The 19,299-nt window shown below is 41.7% G+C and overlaps 1 protein-coding gene across 1 annotated transcript in view; it reads right to left on the reverse strand.

Moving 5' to 3' along the window:
• The window catches only part of MGAT4A (alpha-1,3-mannosyl-glycoprotein 4-beta-N-acetylglucosaminyltransferase A), a 77,894-nt gene that overhangs the window by 14,558 nt on the left and 44,037 nt on the right, over nt 1–19,299 (reverse strand). The window contains exons 5-12 of the mRNA XM_066621975.1: nt 18,032–18,165; nt 9,494–9,540; nt 7,987–8,100; nt 6,919–6,994; nt 4,838–4,952; nt 3,083–3,213; nt 1,826–1,933; nt 291–484 (exon numbers count right to left, since the gene is read on the reverse strand). Of these exons, the coding sequence (XP_066478072.1) occupies nt 291–484; nt 1,826–1,933; nt 3,083–3,213; nt 4,838–4,952; nt 6,919–6,994; nt 7,987–8,100; nt 9,494–9,540; nt 18,032–18,165 (919 nt within the window). The remainder of the gene's footprint in view (nt 1–290; nt 485–1,825; nt 1,934–3,082; nt 3,214–4,837; nt 4,953–6,918; nt 6,995–7,986; nt 8,101–9,493; nt 9,541–18,031; nt 18,166–19,299) is intronic.

Genomic DNA, 19,299 nt, shown 5'->3' on the forward strand with positions numbered 1-19,299 from the left:
CTACTCTGCAAGAAGAGAAGCTACTTATTTAATAGCTACATGGAAACAATACTCTTAAAGGCACATGTGAGAATTTTGTACCTGAACATTACATTAAGCCTAATTTTTTATTGTAATAGATTACTAATTGAAATACAGAAATTACTTCACAGAAAAGTATTCAAAGATGCCCCACTGTACTGCATATCATGAATAACTATTTTTAAATGTTTACTGCTGTATCACATTGACTCCAAGGCACAATTCAGCGGAAGCTCTCTTGAAGAGTGAAAAGAAACAAGAACATGTACCTTTCTATATTGACCGGCTTGTCAAATTTGAACAGAATATAGTCCCCAGCAACTGGTGTAACAGCCCAGAAAAAGTCTTCACCCATATAGGCTTTTTCAAGTGCATGTCCTTGGTAGACTTTTAATGTTGTGGAAACCTCTGCAGGTGGATTCACGTGAATTTTATGCAGTAATGGTTTCAGGAAGTCTTTATCCTAATCAAAAGGGAGATAAGACATGCAGTTAAGTTGACCACCAACTCTGCTTTATTGTTCTCCTGCTATTATATTGGCTGTTTGCTAATGTAAATTAAATAAAAACTCAATACCAAAGTATTTATTTTCTCCATAGCGGTAAGTATAATCCCTCTGCCCTGTAGTAAACCATTTATTTTATTAACTTTTTACTGCAATGGATTCATGATGAGAATTCACATTTGGATTGCATTTTTAGAACCATTTATATAGGTTCTAACATAGTCATTTTACACTGACTGCTATGACTAGCTCCAAAGTGTCAGGCAAAACAAATTCTCTCTCATTCTCTCTAACATTCTTTTAACTGGGGACCAAAACTGATGTATACACAGGATATGATCTATCCCTCATCAAAATCCCCACCCATGTTAAGGCCTCTCTCTGAGAGAAGCGACTTAAACACTCAATGACAGCAACAGCCCAAGACCTTTGGAAGCCTGAGACAACAAGCCCCCTGCCACCACTCCCTCCACCAGCCCATCCAGCCATCCTCACTGACTGCTGCTTGTCTTTGCAGCAGCCACCCACCACACACACACCCTACTTCTCTTTTCCCCAGTTTCCACTTCCTTTCTGGTATGCAAGCTTGTGGAGGAACAGAAGGAGGCATCCTGCTTCTTGGGACACTCTAGACCACCTCTCACCTCTCTCCTCCCTAATCTCCCAGTTCCTTTTCCACTCCTATTCACCCTCCAAGCATGGAAGAGAAAAAAGGAAGGAGCAACTCTCCATGCATTGCCATACATAAGAAACCATTAGTACCTCAACAAAAGACAGCCAGAATGTTATAAAAGAAGAACATTTAGGGCTGCACCAAACTATAAGAGACACTTTGGATACAATCCTATACACATTTTCATGGGAGCAAGCCTCACCGAACACAATGGGACTTACTCCTGAGTAGGCATGCACAAGATTGTGCTGCAAAAAGTACAAGAAAAGAAAGAACAATATACCCTGCACATGCCTGATCTTGTCTGATCTTGGAAGCTAAGCAGGGTCAGGCCTGGTTAGTACTTGGATGGGAGACCGCCTGGGAATACTGCGTGCTGTAGGCTTATACCATAGTCTTTTGAGACTGAAGGTTGCCAACCAACCATTTGCTTCTGCAGCCAAATTTCAACCAGAGAAATCAACATCATGATAACAATTTGGACAAAGACATGTGTATTGGATTCTTAATTCTGGAGAAAATTGTACTGTATAATTTAACACACTTTCTTCACACTGAAGTAAATATATAAGTTCTGAAAATCCGGTCTTATGAGGAAGGAAGAATGCCACATTTTTAGGACTCACCGTAAGTTTTTGAATCTTCCCAGCTAAGGAGGAGTGCAGGCCAACATGCTGGAAAAGGGAAGGCCTGAAGCGTATTCTTAGATTTGATTTCTGTCGATCACAATGTTTCTTGAAGGAAAAAATAGGAAGAAAGTCTTTCACTAAAACAGATCATCAGCTATTAAGTATCTTCATTAGTCATGACCCCAAGTAGATTTTCCAAGTCCTGTGTTGCATTCAATACCAATCTTCAGTAGCCTGGTAGGGTTATTTGGTTGAGGTAATGCTCTGACTTTAATTTAGAATGAAAAGTAAAACACCTTACCATTGCCCAAAAAGTAAATAAATGGGAGGATGACACAAAGGATCTATCAAAGAGTGACAGTAACTTCATACTGGACACAAGCACACAAAACAGTGCATTTCCTCCAAATCTACTATATATTTTACTTTGATTCCACCAATGTAGCTGATAAGGAACAGCATTTGAACAGTGTGATTAGCAAGACAAACATCAGTATAAACACTGATGAGAGGAAGAGCAGGACAGAGAGGCAAGGTACTGCTGCACAGTCTATATATAAAGTTAGGCAAACATTTCTAACTTAATCTTGACTTTAAGGAATACCACAACTGACCTATGTAACCCAAACATTAGCCTATGACAAAAGCTGACATTCACCACAGATGCTCTCGGTGTACTGTCACAGTTGTGTAACCAGGAGACCAATATGTAGTACTTAAACCAGAAAAGCTCTTTTCACAATGGGTGAATCTCTGTGAACAAGTTTTACAGGAGTTTTTACAAGTTAACCTGAAAAAATACATGTTCACCTTAAAGATGTTATTTCTCCATTACAGTCAATTACTAGAAACAAGGGAGAACAGTTACAAAGAAGTGTCAGGCAGATAATGAAAACAGTATGTAAAACAAAGGAGAATGAAATTGAAAATGTGTAGCATCACCCTAATATCAATTTCAGCTTCCAAATCAAAAGAAATGAGAAAGTGGCTTTTGCCCATTGCTTTTGTAGTACATACTTAAGTCACACAAAAAAACATGGAGCAGTTCCCAAAATATTTTGCATAGCCTAGTGGACAATTCATAATTTCCCACAGATTTCATAGTATAAGAAGTGCTTCTGTTTGGCTACGCAAGACAATTCTGCCATTCTTTTTGTGTGTGGTTTCATACATTCATGCAACAGATACAGCATATGGCAGAAATATTTAATATTTAAATATTTAAAATTCTGAAACAGACAAATAAAAACTTACTGCATCTTTCTCAGGATTACAAACTTTCACCCAAAGAATGTGATCCAAGAGCCAGTCAATTGGCTTCTCCTTATAAAACATAAATATAAACTCTACAATGAGAGTAATATCTGGGGACTGGAACATTTTACCTGCAATAACACAATGCACACAATGTATAGTCAGCAATGGTCCAAGGCTTTGTATTTGTAAATCCAACCTGCCTTCACAAACAGGCAACTACTGTTATTTTGTATAAAATGGTATCAACTGAAAATCCTAAGGGATTATAGTATCTTCTACTCAAACTCTGCACTAAAGATTTAGTGAATTTTGTCTTTAAAATTTTGCCAAAACCTCGTAATGGCATCTTTTGGGGGGGAGGGGGGAAGCAGATGTGAAGCATGTAGACCAGTGTTCTTCAACCTTAGGGTCAGGACCCCAATGGGATCGTGAAGCCTCAGTTGTGGGATCGCTACAGTTGTGTGTAGTGCTACTTAGGTGCTTCCTTGGCTTTTAGACATCTAACAAAAGCCGACTACATCATGCACTACCAGTGCTGGATCACTGGAGGCTAAGGTAAAAACCCTGTACTGATCTCCCAATGACAACACCTGCTCGTTTATGGTGCACTGGGAACGAACACTAGTCATTGAGGGTTCAGGGGTCATTCTGGCTAGGTGAACTCTGTTAGGTCTTGCTCCTTGGCTCATATCCAATCACTGACACCACACTTTTTTGTTCTTCTAGCATGCCTAAAAATCTTTTAAAAACGAAGAGTCTCAGAATTAAGTTCTCAACATTTAAGGTTGTATTTCATAGTTTTGTGGCCGAAATGCAGCTTTCAAGCTCCTTAGAATCATCCTTCACTCTGATAATTAAATTTTTCTACATGTTCAGGAGCCCCAATGTGCAGGTGGAGTTCCTCTCCACAAGAGCTGCTCCATTCATTTTAACATGAACCCTTGGTACCATTAAAAGTGGTAGCACTTGGATTCTTAGTACTGGTACCAGTGGCCATGTCCAATGTGCCATTAGGGAAAAGGACTATGACAGGCCCATATGACAGAACTATGACAGGTCTCTTCTACATGGGAATATAATGCTGTTAATGAAACATAAGTAACACCTGTAGTCAGGAAAGGCCCAGGGTCTATTCCTGCTTCCTTAACAAATATATAACAGTGAAATTTGATTTAAGATTGTAGCCTTTCCTGTCCATGGACCATTGAGAGAACCTTCTTTTGTTCAACAAGTGGAATTATCCTTCTGGGAAGAACTCCCTTCTGCTCATGGAAGGAATCTTTACGTGAGCAGAGTGCTCCTCCCAAGAACCAAAAGGGCTCTGCACTCCATTATAGTAGGTTAGACTACAACCCTGAGTGTTCAAAGTTTTTCAAGGTAAAGTTTGTCAAAGAAAAAATCTAAGTTGTTAGCTGTGAGCAAGTTATTATGAACCCCCCTCAAAACAGAGCATCAGTTTTCACACAGCCTAACTTTCATGTGAAATACATTAGGTGGTTGAAAGTCATTCATTAAAACTTACAAGTTTGTGATTTGTTTCAGAATGGCAGTCATGACTATAAAATCATTCCCAATTTTCAACAGCTGAATTCAATCACAAACATCTATTAACACCACATGGAATTATATTAGAAATGTTACAATATCCAGTTCATTGCATATCTGTATTTTGTTAATGTGTCCCAAGAACTGAAGCCAGAATGTGCTCCCTCCACCCCCTTTTCAGACCTTCTAACAAGGTATTTTTCTTACCAATGAACCCCAGCTGAGAAAATTCTAGAATCATCCAATCCTCAGAAGACAATTGAAGCGCAAAATTTTTTATTGTGCTGAAATAATTCTGCTTGACAACGATGTCGTCCTCAAGCTAACAGAACAAAACAGTTCATTAAAGCAAGACTAGCAAAACAAAGAGGTGAAATGGGAAAAAAACCACCGGCAGAACACATTTCAAACCTGCCCCATTTGTCCCCAGTGCAACTGCAGAGAGGCAATTGCAAGACATAGATGAGAAAGGCAGCCTTGGTTTGTTAAAATTTTATTTTGAGACGCTTAACCTAAGGGTTGAAAAAAAGAAACAAGAAACTGATTTGCATTTTAAAAGCGTCTCTGTGTGTGTAATTACTACTGAAGTTATTTTCACAAAGGATGTTAACCTTCCTGCCCTTGTTGAAAGCATTTTATCTCCAATTACCTGTAGTTATTAGGGTCAAATAAAAACTATGACTACATGCAGCTACAAAGATGTTTGAAGAGGGTGGGGGAGGGCATTTTGGGGTGAGGGGAGGGAGGGCAGCAAGCAAGCCCTTGGGCAGACCAGACTCAGGAGGAGGGTGGAACTGGCCTCCAGCATTTAGGCCAAATCCTCATACCCCCACCCCCCAGTAGACCAGCCTTACACTGAGCTGCTTGGATGTGCATCAGAAATTTAGCTGGCACAGATCCGAGTAGCCCCATCATGGTGGCTGGACATTGCCACAGCCACCTCCAACCCTGCACTGGATATGGCACAGGCCAGTTGGCCTGCCTAATCCAGCGCAGGTTAGATTGGGCTGTAACTGTGTGAAAAAGCCTTAAGTACTACACTCACTGGCCTGGCCCAGTCACCAAGCTCCTCCATTGCCAAGTCCTAGTCTAGCAATCAAGAGTACCCCAAAGACCTACACACTACCTCCTGCCCAAATCCTCCCTTTCCATTCTCGATTAGCAATAAGCAATTGACTTAGTGATTTTCTGAACTGAGTCACTAAAAGACTTCAATGTTAATTTGGGCTTTCAGTGCTGATCTAACCCCCCCCCCAACACACACACACACACACACACACACTCAACAATTGTGCAGCTCTGTAGCTATTACAAGATTATGTTTAAATCCTAATCTAGCAATAGGCAACACAGCTACTTGGCTTTACAGAAGTGAATTAGAGTCAGCTTATGTGAAACTTGGCATGTGCATTTTTCTCCTTTTACTGTGGCCTTATTGAAGCCACATGTGATGGGCTAACCCACGGGTGTCAAACTCGAGGGTCGGACAGCATTCATGATGCCTGTCGAGGGCCAGAAGTGATGTCAGTAGGCAGGAAGTGATGTCATGAAACAGTTCATAACCAAAAATAAGCACTTTTTCTCACTTAGGAACTCATTAGCTGCAAATGACAGAAGAGAAAATACACAAACCTTGATCATATTTCAAGATATTTATTTATACAGGTATTTATATACCGCCTTTCTTTGGTCGTCAGATTTATCCTCAGACTTTAATCCAAGGCAGATATAATAGAGCCCAATTTTCAGGTGGGCTGCCCTTGCAGCAATAACACCTCAGCACTGCTCAGCAGCTGAGAGCCTGAGGGCCGGATAAAAAGCTTCCGCGGGACGCATCTGGCCACCGGACCTAATGTTTGACACCCCTGGGCTAACCCATGTTTACAGAGCACAATCATGGCAATTATGGATCTTTCTGACATAAACAAAGTCTGATATTAAAAGTCTAGAAGGGGGTCAGAGGATCATTGTCTGATATTAAAACTTTGAAATAATGCATTTTTATTTTAAAATTAAACAGTCATAATTTCAACATATACAAAATAAAAATTTGCCTAAGCTTACCTCCTCCCAAAAAAGATAAACGAAAGCATCACTCAGGTGCCTTGATTTCAGATTTCATCAATACATCCAACAACTTATGTATATTAGTAATTCTCAAATATTATGCCTAAATTATACATATACTAATAACCTGTAAACTGTATATGTCATACCCATCACTGTGAGCTCTTGCCACTTTTTAGTTATTCATTTTTCACAACTTTCAACATGAAAATATAATTTACCTGAATATAGTAAACACCTTTTTCCTGTGCATACATCATAAGGAAACAGTAATCCAGATTTTGCTTTGTCCGCCATCTGAAATGAAATATCGTTTGATAACTTCCTAGATTAAAATCCTTGTAGGAACTGAAGAGTGCAGTATGTGAAGTACACACACAGCAGGAATGGGAAAGGGAGAAGTGGTAAGGCACATCTCCTTCTTCTCTCCCTACTACTGGCAAGTAACCAGAACAGAAGCAGCATCAGCCTTTCGTTCCTGTGAGACATGTCATGGGAGAGCCTAAGCAGACTGAATCCACTAAGGCCATCACCCCTCCCAGCAGCTCCCTAGAGTCCTTCGCTGCACTCATTTCCCATTACCCACACAAATTCTCCTGTTTGCCCTGGGTTAGTTCTTGTGTCCTCTGGCTTCTGCTGCCAAAAATACTCTTGAACAGCACAAAGGAAGTCTACATGTACAACTCTTGCCAAGGGCAATTCTGTAGAGAGACATGAGTCATTCCAACACGTCTTTTTTGGGGGGGAAGAGTGGGTCTCTCTGCCATTGACATATAGACGAAACTACAAGGGGTACAGAAGATGTTTCTGTTTTGCTTTTAATTTGTAAGCCACCTTGAGCTTCCTTTTCAGAGACTGAAAAGGCAAGGTATTACAATTTTAAAATAGAATATACAAAAATAAGATCTGTGAGCAGGTCTACTGAGTTTTCTTAAAATATCAAAATAGCAGTCACAGCGCCCCCCCCCCCCAAGTTGGATTGGGACTGTGGTGCAGGGAGGGGGGTACAGATGTACTTACAGTATCATACCAACATGTTGGATTCAGCAGAGTATAAAAACTACCAAATCTACATACATACACATGTATCCACTATAACAAATTCCTGAAGCATAGCATATACAATACATGCAATATGTTCACCCAATTTGGCATGCATCATGATCATTAATATGATACATAAGTTAGCTGAAGCCTGCCAGCTCACAGCGATCTTCTGATGATATCTACAAAGGTAAATCTCCCCCCACATACAGACTCACATCCCAAAACTTAAAGAACACACTTACCTGACTCTCTCTTTTGAGTCTCCAAATGTCTCTTTTAAGTTTGTCAAGTCAGGATAATAAGATGCAGGTGGGGCTATTACTTCCACCAAGCCAGAACTGATTTCTGTAGAAAACCTGTATCATGAAAAGATTCAACTCAATTATTTTATATTTTGGGAAACACTATACAGTAGTACCTCAGTATCCACGAGGGAATCCATTCCTCCCCCCCACTGCAGCCACCAATATCCACAGATACTAGGGTCCGTGTTAAAAATGTTTTGAAAAGTAAAAAAGTTTTTAAAGGCATTCCTTTCCTTAGCATCATATAACATACCTGCTACAGGGCAGCCTCTGGCACTCCCAGAAGCCACTTCCAAGACACGCTGAGGCCCCAAACCCCCACCCTTGGCCCTGTTTCCCCAAACACTTTCACAGTGCATTCTGAGGTTCACCAGGGCCAAGGAACAGGGTCGTGGGTATTGGAGAAACTCAGAAGTGCCTCTGGCGCAACCCAGAAGTGGCTTCTAGGAGTGCCAAAGACTGTCCCTGGTCAAATCTGTGGATGCTGGGACCAAGAGACCAAGGACGGTGAGGGACCACTGTATTCTGGACATCCAGGGCAGATTCAGATGCTATGAGAAACCATGTTCTCCTGCTATGAAAACATGCATGGGTGGGCCATGGCATTCCTCCTCCCTTTTTTCATGAGAGAGTAGAAGAATGAAAGGTTTTGCTTTCATTTAGCTCAGTTCCATGTTGCACATGAACATGGAATTGTGGTTTACTTCAACCAAATAGAAGCTTTGACACTCTTCTCATGAAGAGGAGAGGTGATGGGAAAAGGAACGCATGAGGCTACAGTTCTCCCAGGTTCATTCATCTACCTGCAATGTGATATAGTAGAGACTATATGTTGGACTCGTAAGCATTTAGCAACACCACTGGGTAAATCACTCTCTCAAATCTACTGATACAAACACATGAATATAAGTTACCTGGAATTCAAATACTTGTGAGCTGCCTTCTATGCACACACTCCCACAGTAATTTCCTACCTCTTTTGAAAACCCCCTCATTGGTGAATCCATTGATACAGAATCCAACAGAGCAGCCAGAAGGAAATATCAGTCAAGCACCCTACAGTGGCTGAAGTTCTTTAGGTACACTCACAGTGCTCTTTGGGTCAGGCTGTAATTCCTGAGTCATAATCTATTATTTAAAACCATAATATGTCATCAGTGCTTGGGCAGTCTTTTCTCCACTTTAGCACAGGTGTACTTCTAGAATAGTAGCTTCACCAGCCATGCAATCCATTTATTTCATGCCCACATAATCCATTTATGGAAGACTGAATCCTTTAATCCCATTTGCAGTTTTACAAGCGAGCCTACTTAATTCCTCCATGTAATTTACCATAACATACAACCTACATATACGTGCAATTATTATTTCTGAAATTCAGAACTGTAAGACACGATTGGCCTTCAAAATATTGCACCAACAGCTTATGTAAAATAAAACTTACTCTTTTTCTAGACTTGATACAACGCCATTTACATAGTCCATGTCTGTCTGGAGGGAGAAAAGAAACAATGCTTAAACTTAGTATTGGTAGTTTTTGATAATTCAATTCTATTTCACTCACAAAAGTTGGCCAGGACAATTTTCAATTTAGCCTTCAAAATGTACTATATTTACCTCAAAATAAGCAAACTGAAGCATCACCACAGATTAATCTGCTTCTCCAGTTGGTTACGTGTAGACTACATACTACACTCCTTTCATATCAAGCACTGAAGGACAATTCTGCAAATGATGACTTGCAGTCCTTGATCCAGGATGTCAAAGAGGACATTTCATCCTCCCGATATTGGGAAAGTACAACCCATGAAGGTATATACAGATTTTGAAAGCCTACCCCATAATCCATTTTACAGAAATCTGTTACAGCCCAATCCTAACCAGCCCTGCAGCAGGTAGGCCAGCTGGCCTGTGCTGCATCCAGAGCAGGGCTGGCAACGGGAATCAATTCTCCTTCCCCAGAGTAATGCAGCAGCCCCCAGGCCGCCCAGGGGGACAGATCTAGCCTAAGTGCTGGATCCTGGCATCACCCCCCTCATAGGCCCAGTCCACCCACCAGCCCACCCATCACCCTCCCTCTGCCCCAGAACACCCCAGTTCCACCCTCCCCCCCCGCCCGCCCTCCCCAAACCCCCACACCATTTTAGGGAGGCTGGTGCGAACTCACCTCTCTGTGTTGGTGCAACGACCATATCTGGCCTCCGTGGGCCGGCACACAGATGTGCGCCAGCCCAGCTGACTCACAAGTCAGCATAAACATGCCTTACTGCACGTTTAAGACAGTACAGGGCTGGCACAAGGGACTTGCACCGATCCAGCGCAATCCTAGGATTGCGCTCTTAGTAGCCCAGAGTGAATTACGGTATCTCCAATTTCTCACAAATTCAAAAAAGTAAAATATGACGAGGCTCTGAATTAATATCAAACCCACTTAACTACGAACAAGTTGATTGGTCTAAAAGGAATGAGTTTTGAGATATCAATAACTTGAAATTAAAGTATTTGTTCTAAGAAATTGAGAAAGAGTAACATTTCAGTTCACCAAGCTCACTCATGGCAAAGCCAGAGCACATGAATGACACAAAGAAAAGCCAGAATACAGTTAACACCACCAGCAGCATGTTTTAAAATTTGGCCTTTTGCTATGCAGTTGTTATCAAGACAGCCTCCAACTTGCCTTCTTCCAGAATGTAATACCAGAAATTGTTGCTTTTTCCCCCCATGCCCATCACATTTCTTCTTCCATAGAAAATCTTGGGATCCAAGCATCTTTCCTGCTCTTCTTCCATCCCACTTTCAAGTTATGCCCCACCTTCACTGAAAACTCTGTCTATGAACTCACCCCAAGAGAAAATACCGTCCAGCATAAATTTTTTTCCCCAGAATCCTATGACTCAAATACTTCAACTTTTAATATGTTGCAAAAATGCACTACTTGAGCAGCCATAGTGGCTTTTGCTGCTGTAAAATAATCCACCACCAATTTTGATACAACTGTCCAAAATGCAATCTGATAAGTAAATAGTTTTTTAAACAACTGCAACTTTAGATTCTGTTTTATGACATCAAAACATTATAGATAAGACATTTTTACTGTGACACTTGAAAGCCTAAAGTCAATGTTTGTTTAGTCTAATAAAAGGCAACATTACTACACTGTGTGCCTTATTTTATGGTGTTAACACTACCCAGAATGATCTAACTCTGCAGATATAAGAGTTGAAAGGCATCAAATACAGAATGTTCTCCATCCTTCTGCTGCCTTCAATCTTCCTGCATTCTCTTTCATTCTGCATGAGACGTCTAAGGAAGCCTTTGGGAGCAGAAGTGTGGTTCAATAGGCACCAACTGCAGTTTTTCCCTTGATTGACCATATACTGTTGAAATACATAACGGTGCATTCACACACACACACACACACACACACACACACACACGTAAGCACTTCAGTAATCAGAGGTACTTCCCATATATTAGATACAGGTGCCCTAAATATACGTTTCACAGGGGATAAAAATATGGAAATGTGCAATGGAACTGCTTGTACTTTAGTCTGCCAAGAGCGCAGCTCAAGCAAATGCAGCTCAAGAAAATGACCAAGCACTTTTTCAGAAGCCTCCCCAACTTCAGTGTTTTCACCACTGCACAGAGTTCCTAGATGAGACTGTAGGTACCCCATCAAGCACTTTTGGGAGCAATTCTGCTCCCTCCTGGCCCCTGAGATTTGGATCACACATGTAGCCAGGTTTTATTACTGTATTCCTATTTTTTATAGAAGCAGAAAGCAGTAAAGCTATTCTCAACCACCCCACAACAGCTGGTGTCGATCTATTGTGGGTACGGATTCAAACAGATTTTGAAAGTCAAACACTGCTGCTATTGCTTTTGTCACCCTGCTGTATAAAACAGAATCCAGTTTAACTCGAGAAAGGCAGCTGAAGTGGGGAGCATGGGGAGGGGAGGAAAATGGTGACTTTTTAGCGACATTCAGTCTCAAAGCAGAAATAGTTCCCTATCAGTCTTTCCTTCCACTATGTAAAATGGCAGCGATACCAACTACACTTCCCAGCATGCCTAGTTTCATCACTATTCACAGCCGTTAGGCACTTGTCACACCTATACCATATGAAACTATAATAGAAATGAGTGAGCTATCTGGGAGGTGATTCGCATTTTTCTTAGGCACAGAGTGTAGTAATCACAATTAGAGATGTTTGAAAATGGTGTTATTTATTTTAGTTAGAAGTCAGCCCATTGTGTTCAGTAAGAGGCTGTAATCCTATCCTACTCACCGGAACAAATACCTCTAGCCATGGTACTAGTCACTGTGGTAATGAGAAATTGCAATATCTCCACAACAGAAGCCCAAATTGCTGATGAACATGAGAAATAACTTGGACTACGCGCTGCCAACAATGAACACAAATTTACTAGAAACACCCTAATATTCTATTTTTTTTTAAAATTATTTATTTATTTATTACAGATACAGGCAGGGCTTTTTTTCTAATAGAACGCACCAGAACGGCGTTCCGGCACCTTTTAGATAGGACTACAATCTACTGCCTGCAGCAATCAAGACCAGGCAGGACCACAAGGAGAGAGAAGAGGCGCGTGATCTGCTCTGCAATGCTCTCCCCACCAGGTACTCACAATTCCATGGAGGGCGGTGCTTCTCATGGACACGCCCATTTCCTCTCTCAGCCTCCCCAAACCCTGGGGTTTGCGGGCGGCTGGGCGATTGAGATTCGGCTCTGGGTTGAGGGAGGCAGGACAGGGTGAGCCAATCATGGTGCTTTATGAGTCAGAAACGGTTGCGGGGCAACAGGACTTCCCTCAACACAGCTGCTCCTGGGACAGTCCCGCAGTGGGCTAGCGGGACGTCATAGATCCCGCTCTCCCACCCCGTGCCACTTTCACCCCCCTTTCAATTATACTCAGCATAGAGACCAGCAGCCGCAGCGCAGCCATGTGCAGCGAGCAGGTGAGAGGAGGGTGAAGGGGGGCAGGCTTCAGAGGGACTCATCCTGCCAGCTCAGCCCCTTCCATCAGTGTCGCTGCCTCCTGCATCAGTTGCCAGCCAAGTCCTAGGCATGTCCCATTAGTCAATGGGGCTTACTCCCAGGAAAGTGTGGGTAGGATTACAGCCTCAGAGCCCAACCCTATGCATGTCTACTCAGAAGTAAGGCCCATTATAGTCAATGGGGCTTATTCCCAGGAAAGTGTGGGCAGGATTACAGCCTCAGAGCCCAACCCTATGCATGTCTACACAGAAGTAAGTTCCATTAGAGTCAACGGGGCTTACTACCAGGAAAGTGTGGCTAGGATCACAGCCTGAAGCCCCAGTGCCCCACACTTACTGGTCAACCAGTTGCCACTGTGAACTAGCCAGCAAAACCAACCTGCTGCTAGTGTGCAAAGCTTTAGCAGCAGGTTGATATGCAGAAATACAGCTGCTGAAGCTTACCCTGCTGATAAACACCACTTGAGTAAGAGCTGGTGGAAAAAGTTGGCAGTCTAATCCCAAGGGAACTCAGGCTACAATCCTGTCCACACTTCCCTGGGAGTAAGCCCCATTTAATATAATGGGACTTCCTTCTGAGTAGGCATGCATTGGCTTGGGCTCTCAGGCTACAATCCTATCCACACTTTCCTGTGAGTAAGCCCCATTGGCTATAATGGAACTTACTTCTGAGTATATGTACATGGGATAATAAATAAAAGATTAACAAGTTGTGAGTTCCTGCACTTTTTTTTTTTTTTTTACACAAAAAAAGCACTGGATACAGGTAAGGAAAATGGGTTATACTTAGGGCTGGTACAACACAGGTTAACACCCTAATATTCTAACACAGAGAATCTTTTTCATTTTTTTTTTACAGACCTCTTAAATACAGTCTCACAAAATCCTCCCCTTTGCCTGCTATTCAGTAGCAAACTGCATCAAATACATGTTGCATGACTTTCATGCTAACTCAATTGCCACCCCAGGCTCAGTGCCAACAGCAGCTTCTGTTACTAAACAAACAATATATGGATTTAATGCAATACTCTAGCTTTATGATCTACAGAGTTGGCCTTCTTGGTTAGCAAAGTTTTTTTTTTTTTTTTAAACCATATTGGAAAAACAGACTCCACAATACTCATTCTGTGCTGTTCAAGCCATCTTACAAAGAAGCACATTTATGCTTTTAATGAGGTTTGCTTAAGCAATTTCTTTCAAGCTTCACAGTTCTGAATTTATATGGTCGGGGGGGGGGGGGAATGCAGTCATTCTAAGCAGAGACCTGGCAGGTTTTCGCATTTCATTTGACTATCATGAAAAGCTGTTCTCTAGGATCTGTTATTACATGGCCAACCACATTTGAACCTTTCCATGATGCTTCCACTAATCAATAGCAAAGACATAATTTCTTGCTGCTGTTCTCTCCTCACCACATCCTTTTTTATGTGCAATATGTAACCAAACACTAAACATTAAAAACAAATGTCACAGACTGGATGTGATCCAGAAACACACTCCAGGTGGTCTCCAGAGTCTTGCGCAAGCTGCACAAAATGCAAGATACCGCCCCACCCCTCCTCCTTACGAAAGTTCCCAAGTTGTCTCCCAAAAGCCTTTGCTGAGAGTTAAGTGAACCTCAGCAAATGCATGGGAAGTGAGGGAGGGGCTGCAGATGAAGAAGGAATAACCAAAGATAGGAAGGGAACCACTAACAGAGAACGTGCCTTCACTAGGGGCTCCTTGTATAGCTTCTACTTATTCCCCCCCCTTCCATGCCACATCTCATATCTTTGTTGAGTGTCACCCAACCTTCAGTGGCAGTTCCGGGGGGGGGGGGACTTCACTGAGGATGGGATGAAATAGGTGGTTTGTACTCATGCCAAAGCAAAACTCTGGATGCTTCCCAAGCTTTTACACTGCAATGCTACACATATTTACTTGGGAGTAAATCCCCTGAACTAAATAGTGCTTCCTTCTATGGCAGGGGTGTCCAAAGTTTTTGGCAAGAGGGCCACATCATCTCTCCGATACTGTGTTGAGGGTGGGGGAGGGGGGAGAATTAATTTACATTTAAAATTTGAATAAATTTACATAAGTTTACATAAATGAATAGATTAAAGATGAACTTATATGAATGAATGAAGGTCTTGCAATAGCTCAAGGCCTATAAAGGGCCTTGCACAAAGCAAGGCCAGCCTTTCCTTTGCTGCCGCTATTACATCACAGATGTGAAACAGCAAGCAGTGGAAGAAGCCCTCATCCCACAGCTCACGCGAGAGGTCAAACACTTGCCCTCATGCTGAGAGCAGTTGCATCGGGCCAGTGTGGGCTCCAACAAATCTCCAGAGGGCAAGAGGCTCATTGGAGACTGGGGGCTCCCTGAGGGCTGCAGTGAAAGGCCTCAAGGGCCGCAAGTGGCCCCAGGGCTGGGGTTTGGGCACCCCTGTTCTATGGAAACATGCATACTCAATCCTATGTATGTTTTCTCTGAAGTGACTCTCCTTGTATTCAGTGGAGTTTATTTCTAGATAACTGTGCACAAAAGATTAGCCTTAAATCACACTTTATTATTTCTGGAGAGTACCCTGTGTTTTCTGCTTTGGATCTTTCACTGTATTTATGTTGAAAAAATGATTAAGATGAAAAGCTAACCTCTTAAGTAACAGTAAAACAAATATCATGATCACAGATGTTCTTGAATGCCTATGGAAGAAAACTCTTTCAATAGAAAAATTAGGATCTCAACACATTTAAAGTGTTTTATGATCATAGTATGGTAGGATTAATTAAAAAACATATGCCTACAAAAGATTTTGTGTACACATCTGCCACTAAATTTAAATAAAACGTTGAACTGAATGAGAGACCTTGGCGATCATTGTAGAATAAGTCATTGGGCTTTGGCAAGGTTATTAGGGATTCATTTCACACTGTCCAAACAAATGTGGAACCAGAGTCTGTAACAATGATGCTGTTTAACAATGACACTGTTTTGCATTCTAATTGATTGTCCTCCAGAAATAAGCCAGCACCAGGATAGTTCTTGACTGATCTTGATTTATTTCAGCTGGCTAGACCATTTTATCTGTGTTATATAACCTATTGGCTACTATTAATTAGGCACTTGAAAACAATCATTTGTTAATGTGCATGAGTTATTCCCCTATTTAACAAAAAAGAGAAAACCAGAAAAAGACTTCATCTGAAACACCAGCTATTCACTAGTATTACAATCATAGTCAACACTACAGATTTTACAACCTATCTACATAAGAACATAAGAATAGCCCCACTGGAACAGGCCATAGGCCCATCTAGTCCAGCTTCCTGTATCTCACATTGGCCCACCAAATGCCCTAGGGAGCACAGCTGATAACAAGAGACCTGCATCCTGGTGCTCTCCCTTGCATCTGGCATTCTGACATAGCCCATTTCTAAAATCAGGAGGTTGCGCATACACATCATGGCTTGTACCCCGTAATGGATTTTTCCTCCAGAAACTTGTCCAATCCCCTTTTAAAGGCATCCAGGCCAGATGCCGTCACCACATCCTGTGGCAAGGAGTTCCACAGACCAACCACACGCTGAGTAAAGAAATATTTTCTCTTGTCTGTTCTAACTCTCCCAACACTCAATTTTAGTGGATGTCCCCTGGTTCTGCTCAAGGTCTGCTCAAGGTCACATTGGAAAAAGGTATGCATGACTGGAATACAGAACAGATAGCATGTAGGAAGCTTTAAACTGTGTTTGTTTGGGTTCCTTCTTATTATCCTTCATTCCAGTTGTCATCTCACTCACTGTTGAACACTCATCCTAAACTCTGCGGCACAGTTACAAAGCATTAGCTTGTGCTATACAGACAACTACCCTGGAAAGTTCATGAAGACTCAATGAACTCTTTCTCTGGTGCAGAGATCCAACTCCATTCTTCTGAGCTGTGGGGTAGCAATTAGCATTGCTGATCTTGAGGAAGAGCCTAAATTTGTTCTCAAGAAGCTTTTATGGAGCCGAGAGTACTACTGGCCACTTGCACTTCAAAGGCTGCCAGAATGTTCTTTAGTACCAAATACCATTATACACTTGTGTTCGGTGGTGACTAGTGGAATTGGTTCCTCCCTGCAGTATAATTATAGGCAAGCTCTTTCCTGTTTGCTGCATACAGGATGCCACAGTAACTGTGGTAGCTGAAGCCTCTAAACATATATAGGGCATAACACCTGGCTGACAGCACTGTATCCTTCACATCTCTGGGGTAGGGGAAGAAGACAACCTACTAGTCAGACAATCACACGGTTTCAATGCTGTATCTGAAAAAGGATACTTTTAAAATCTGGCAAAAATGTATTTGAGACTACAATCCTATGCACACTTTCCTGGAAGTAAGCCCCATTAAATACAATGGGACTTATTTCTAAGTAAACATGCACAAGATTGTACTCTAATCTTACTAATATAAGACATAGGTTTAAATTCCATTCTTCCTATTGGACTAAGAGACCAATCCTATGGACCTCTAGTGCTGGTGCTGAGCACCAGTGCTGACACTGGGTGTTGCAAGTGTGCTGTAAGGCATGTCCGTGACACCCAGAGAGGAGGGAGCACCGGCACTGGCCCTAGCGCCAGATGGCAGAATAGCCGGCTCAGACTTGAGAAGCCCCATTGCAGGGCTTGTAGCTTTCCTTGGGGGAAGGGGGTGAAAATTCCCTTCCCCTGTGGAGACCTCCAGCAGTGCCACTAGATACATCAGTAGCCATTTTGGCACTATTGCACTCAGCGATGCCGTGGGGAACAGGAACTGCCCAACAACACCTTGGCCGGGGCAAGCGAAAGGTTCACCCCTCTTTGTGTCCTGAAATCAAAATACAGTTATTTAAACAACAAATATTTAGCAGGAGGAAAAGAACTGTGATACATAAAAGGAGAAAACACATATGGGCCTTCTTAAGGAATGAGCCTCAGTACATGGCATTGGTTTACCTCTCCTATGAAGACAACCATAACGCAATCTAGTTTCTCTTCTGGAGACAGCTTATCAATCAGAGAGTGAAGAGTCTCTGTAAGGTAAGATTTTACTTTTCTCTTTACAGTAGGAATTCCCATTACGATAGAAACTGAAACAAAAAGAAACACAAAGTAATTGACGTTTTAATGGGAAAAGGGGTTTGTCAGGTTACATTTAGGGAAAAAAGCCCACACATCTCAGAACACGTTACGGGTAAAAAAAAATGAATAAAAGTTTCAGAACTACAAGTACTGTGTGTAGGTAGGTAGGTAGGTAGGTAGGTATAGATAGACAGACAGACAGACAGATTTAATAAAAGAATACAATACATATAAATTGTAGGGCTGAAAAATAAACATCCTATGAATTGAACTTTTGTTATCAAATCAGAAGTTTCGCTGAATTTACACAAAGGAAAAGGAATTTTAGACCTCAGTAAAAACAGAAAAAAATCAGCAGAAAAATTAGTTTTCTTCAGAAGTTGAGCAATTCAGGTTAACTGCTAGAACCCTTGTTTCAAGAAGGAAGTTATGCTTTCTTTGTAATGACACAAGCCCATTGTCTAGCGTTACTTCAAACTCATTAGCAAGAACTCCTGCCACTTTCCTCCTTACTCTTTGTAATAAAAAAGTGCTTTTTATACCTAATGACAGCAAACTATACCTTCTCAACCTGAAAATCCAGAAAACACAGCTCAAAGGATATGAATGGATATGGACAATTCAAGGGCCCAACCCTATCCAACTTTCCAGCATGGATACAGCCTTGCCAACAGGGTCATCACTGCATTCTGTGGTAGGGCAATCACAGAGGCCTCAACGTAAGGGAATGTTTTTTCCCTTACCTTGGGGCCATATTATGACTGCATTGGTGATGGAAAATTGGGATGGGATTGGGCTCCAAATTATTAAAAAAAACACACATTACAAAGTTTCAGTAAGATGCTGTTTGTTATATTGCTCACCAAATGTGCCTCATGAGAGGACAAGGACAGATCTCAGGATTTTAATGAACTTTTTGGCGAAAATTGTATGGCAACAGTACTGAACGAATTTCCATTGAATCAACTTCCATGCAAACACACATACAAGTCAAAATGCTTGATCATGTGCCTTTCATGCAGTACCACAAACACACCTTTTCAAATTAGAACTGTACACAGTCCACAAGATGCAAAAATCTAACTTTAATTCTTTTTGTTTGTTTAATCAAGCAAACCAATAAAAGTTCAGGATCAGGACAG

The sequence above is a fragment of the Tiliqua scincoides genome, chromosome 3, assembly GCF_035046505.1.
Source record: "Tiliqua scincoides isolate rTilSci1 chromosome 3, rTilSci1.hap2, whole genome shotgun sequence".
Classification (NCBI taxonomy): domain Eukaryota; kingdom Metazoa; phylum Chordata; class Lepidosauria; order Squamata; family Scincidae; genus Tiliqua; species Tiliqua scincoides.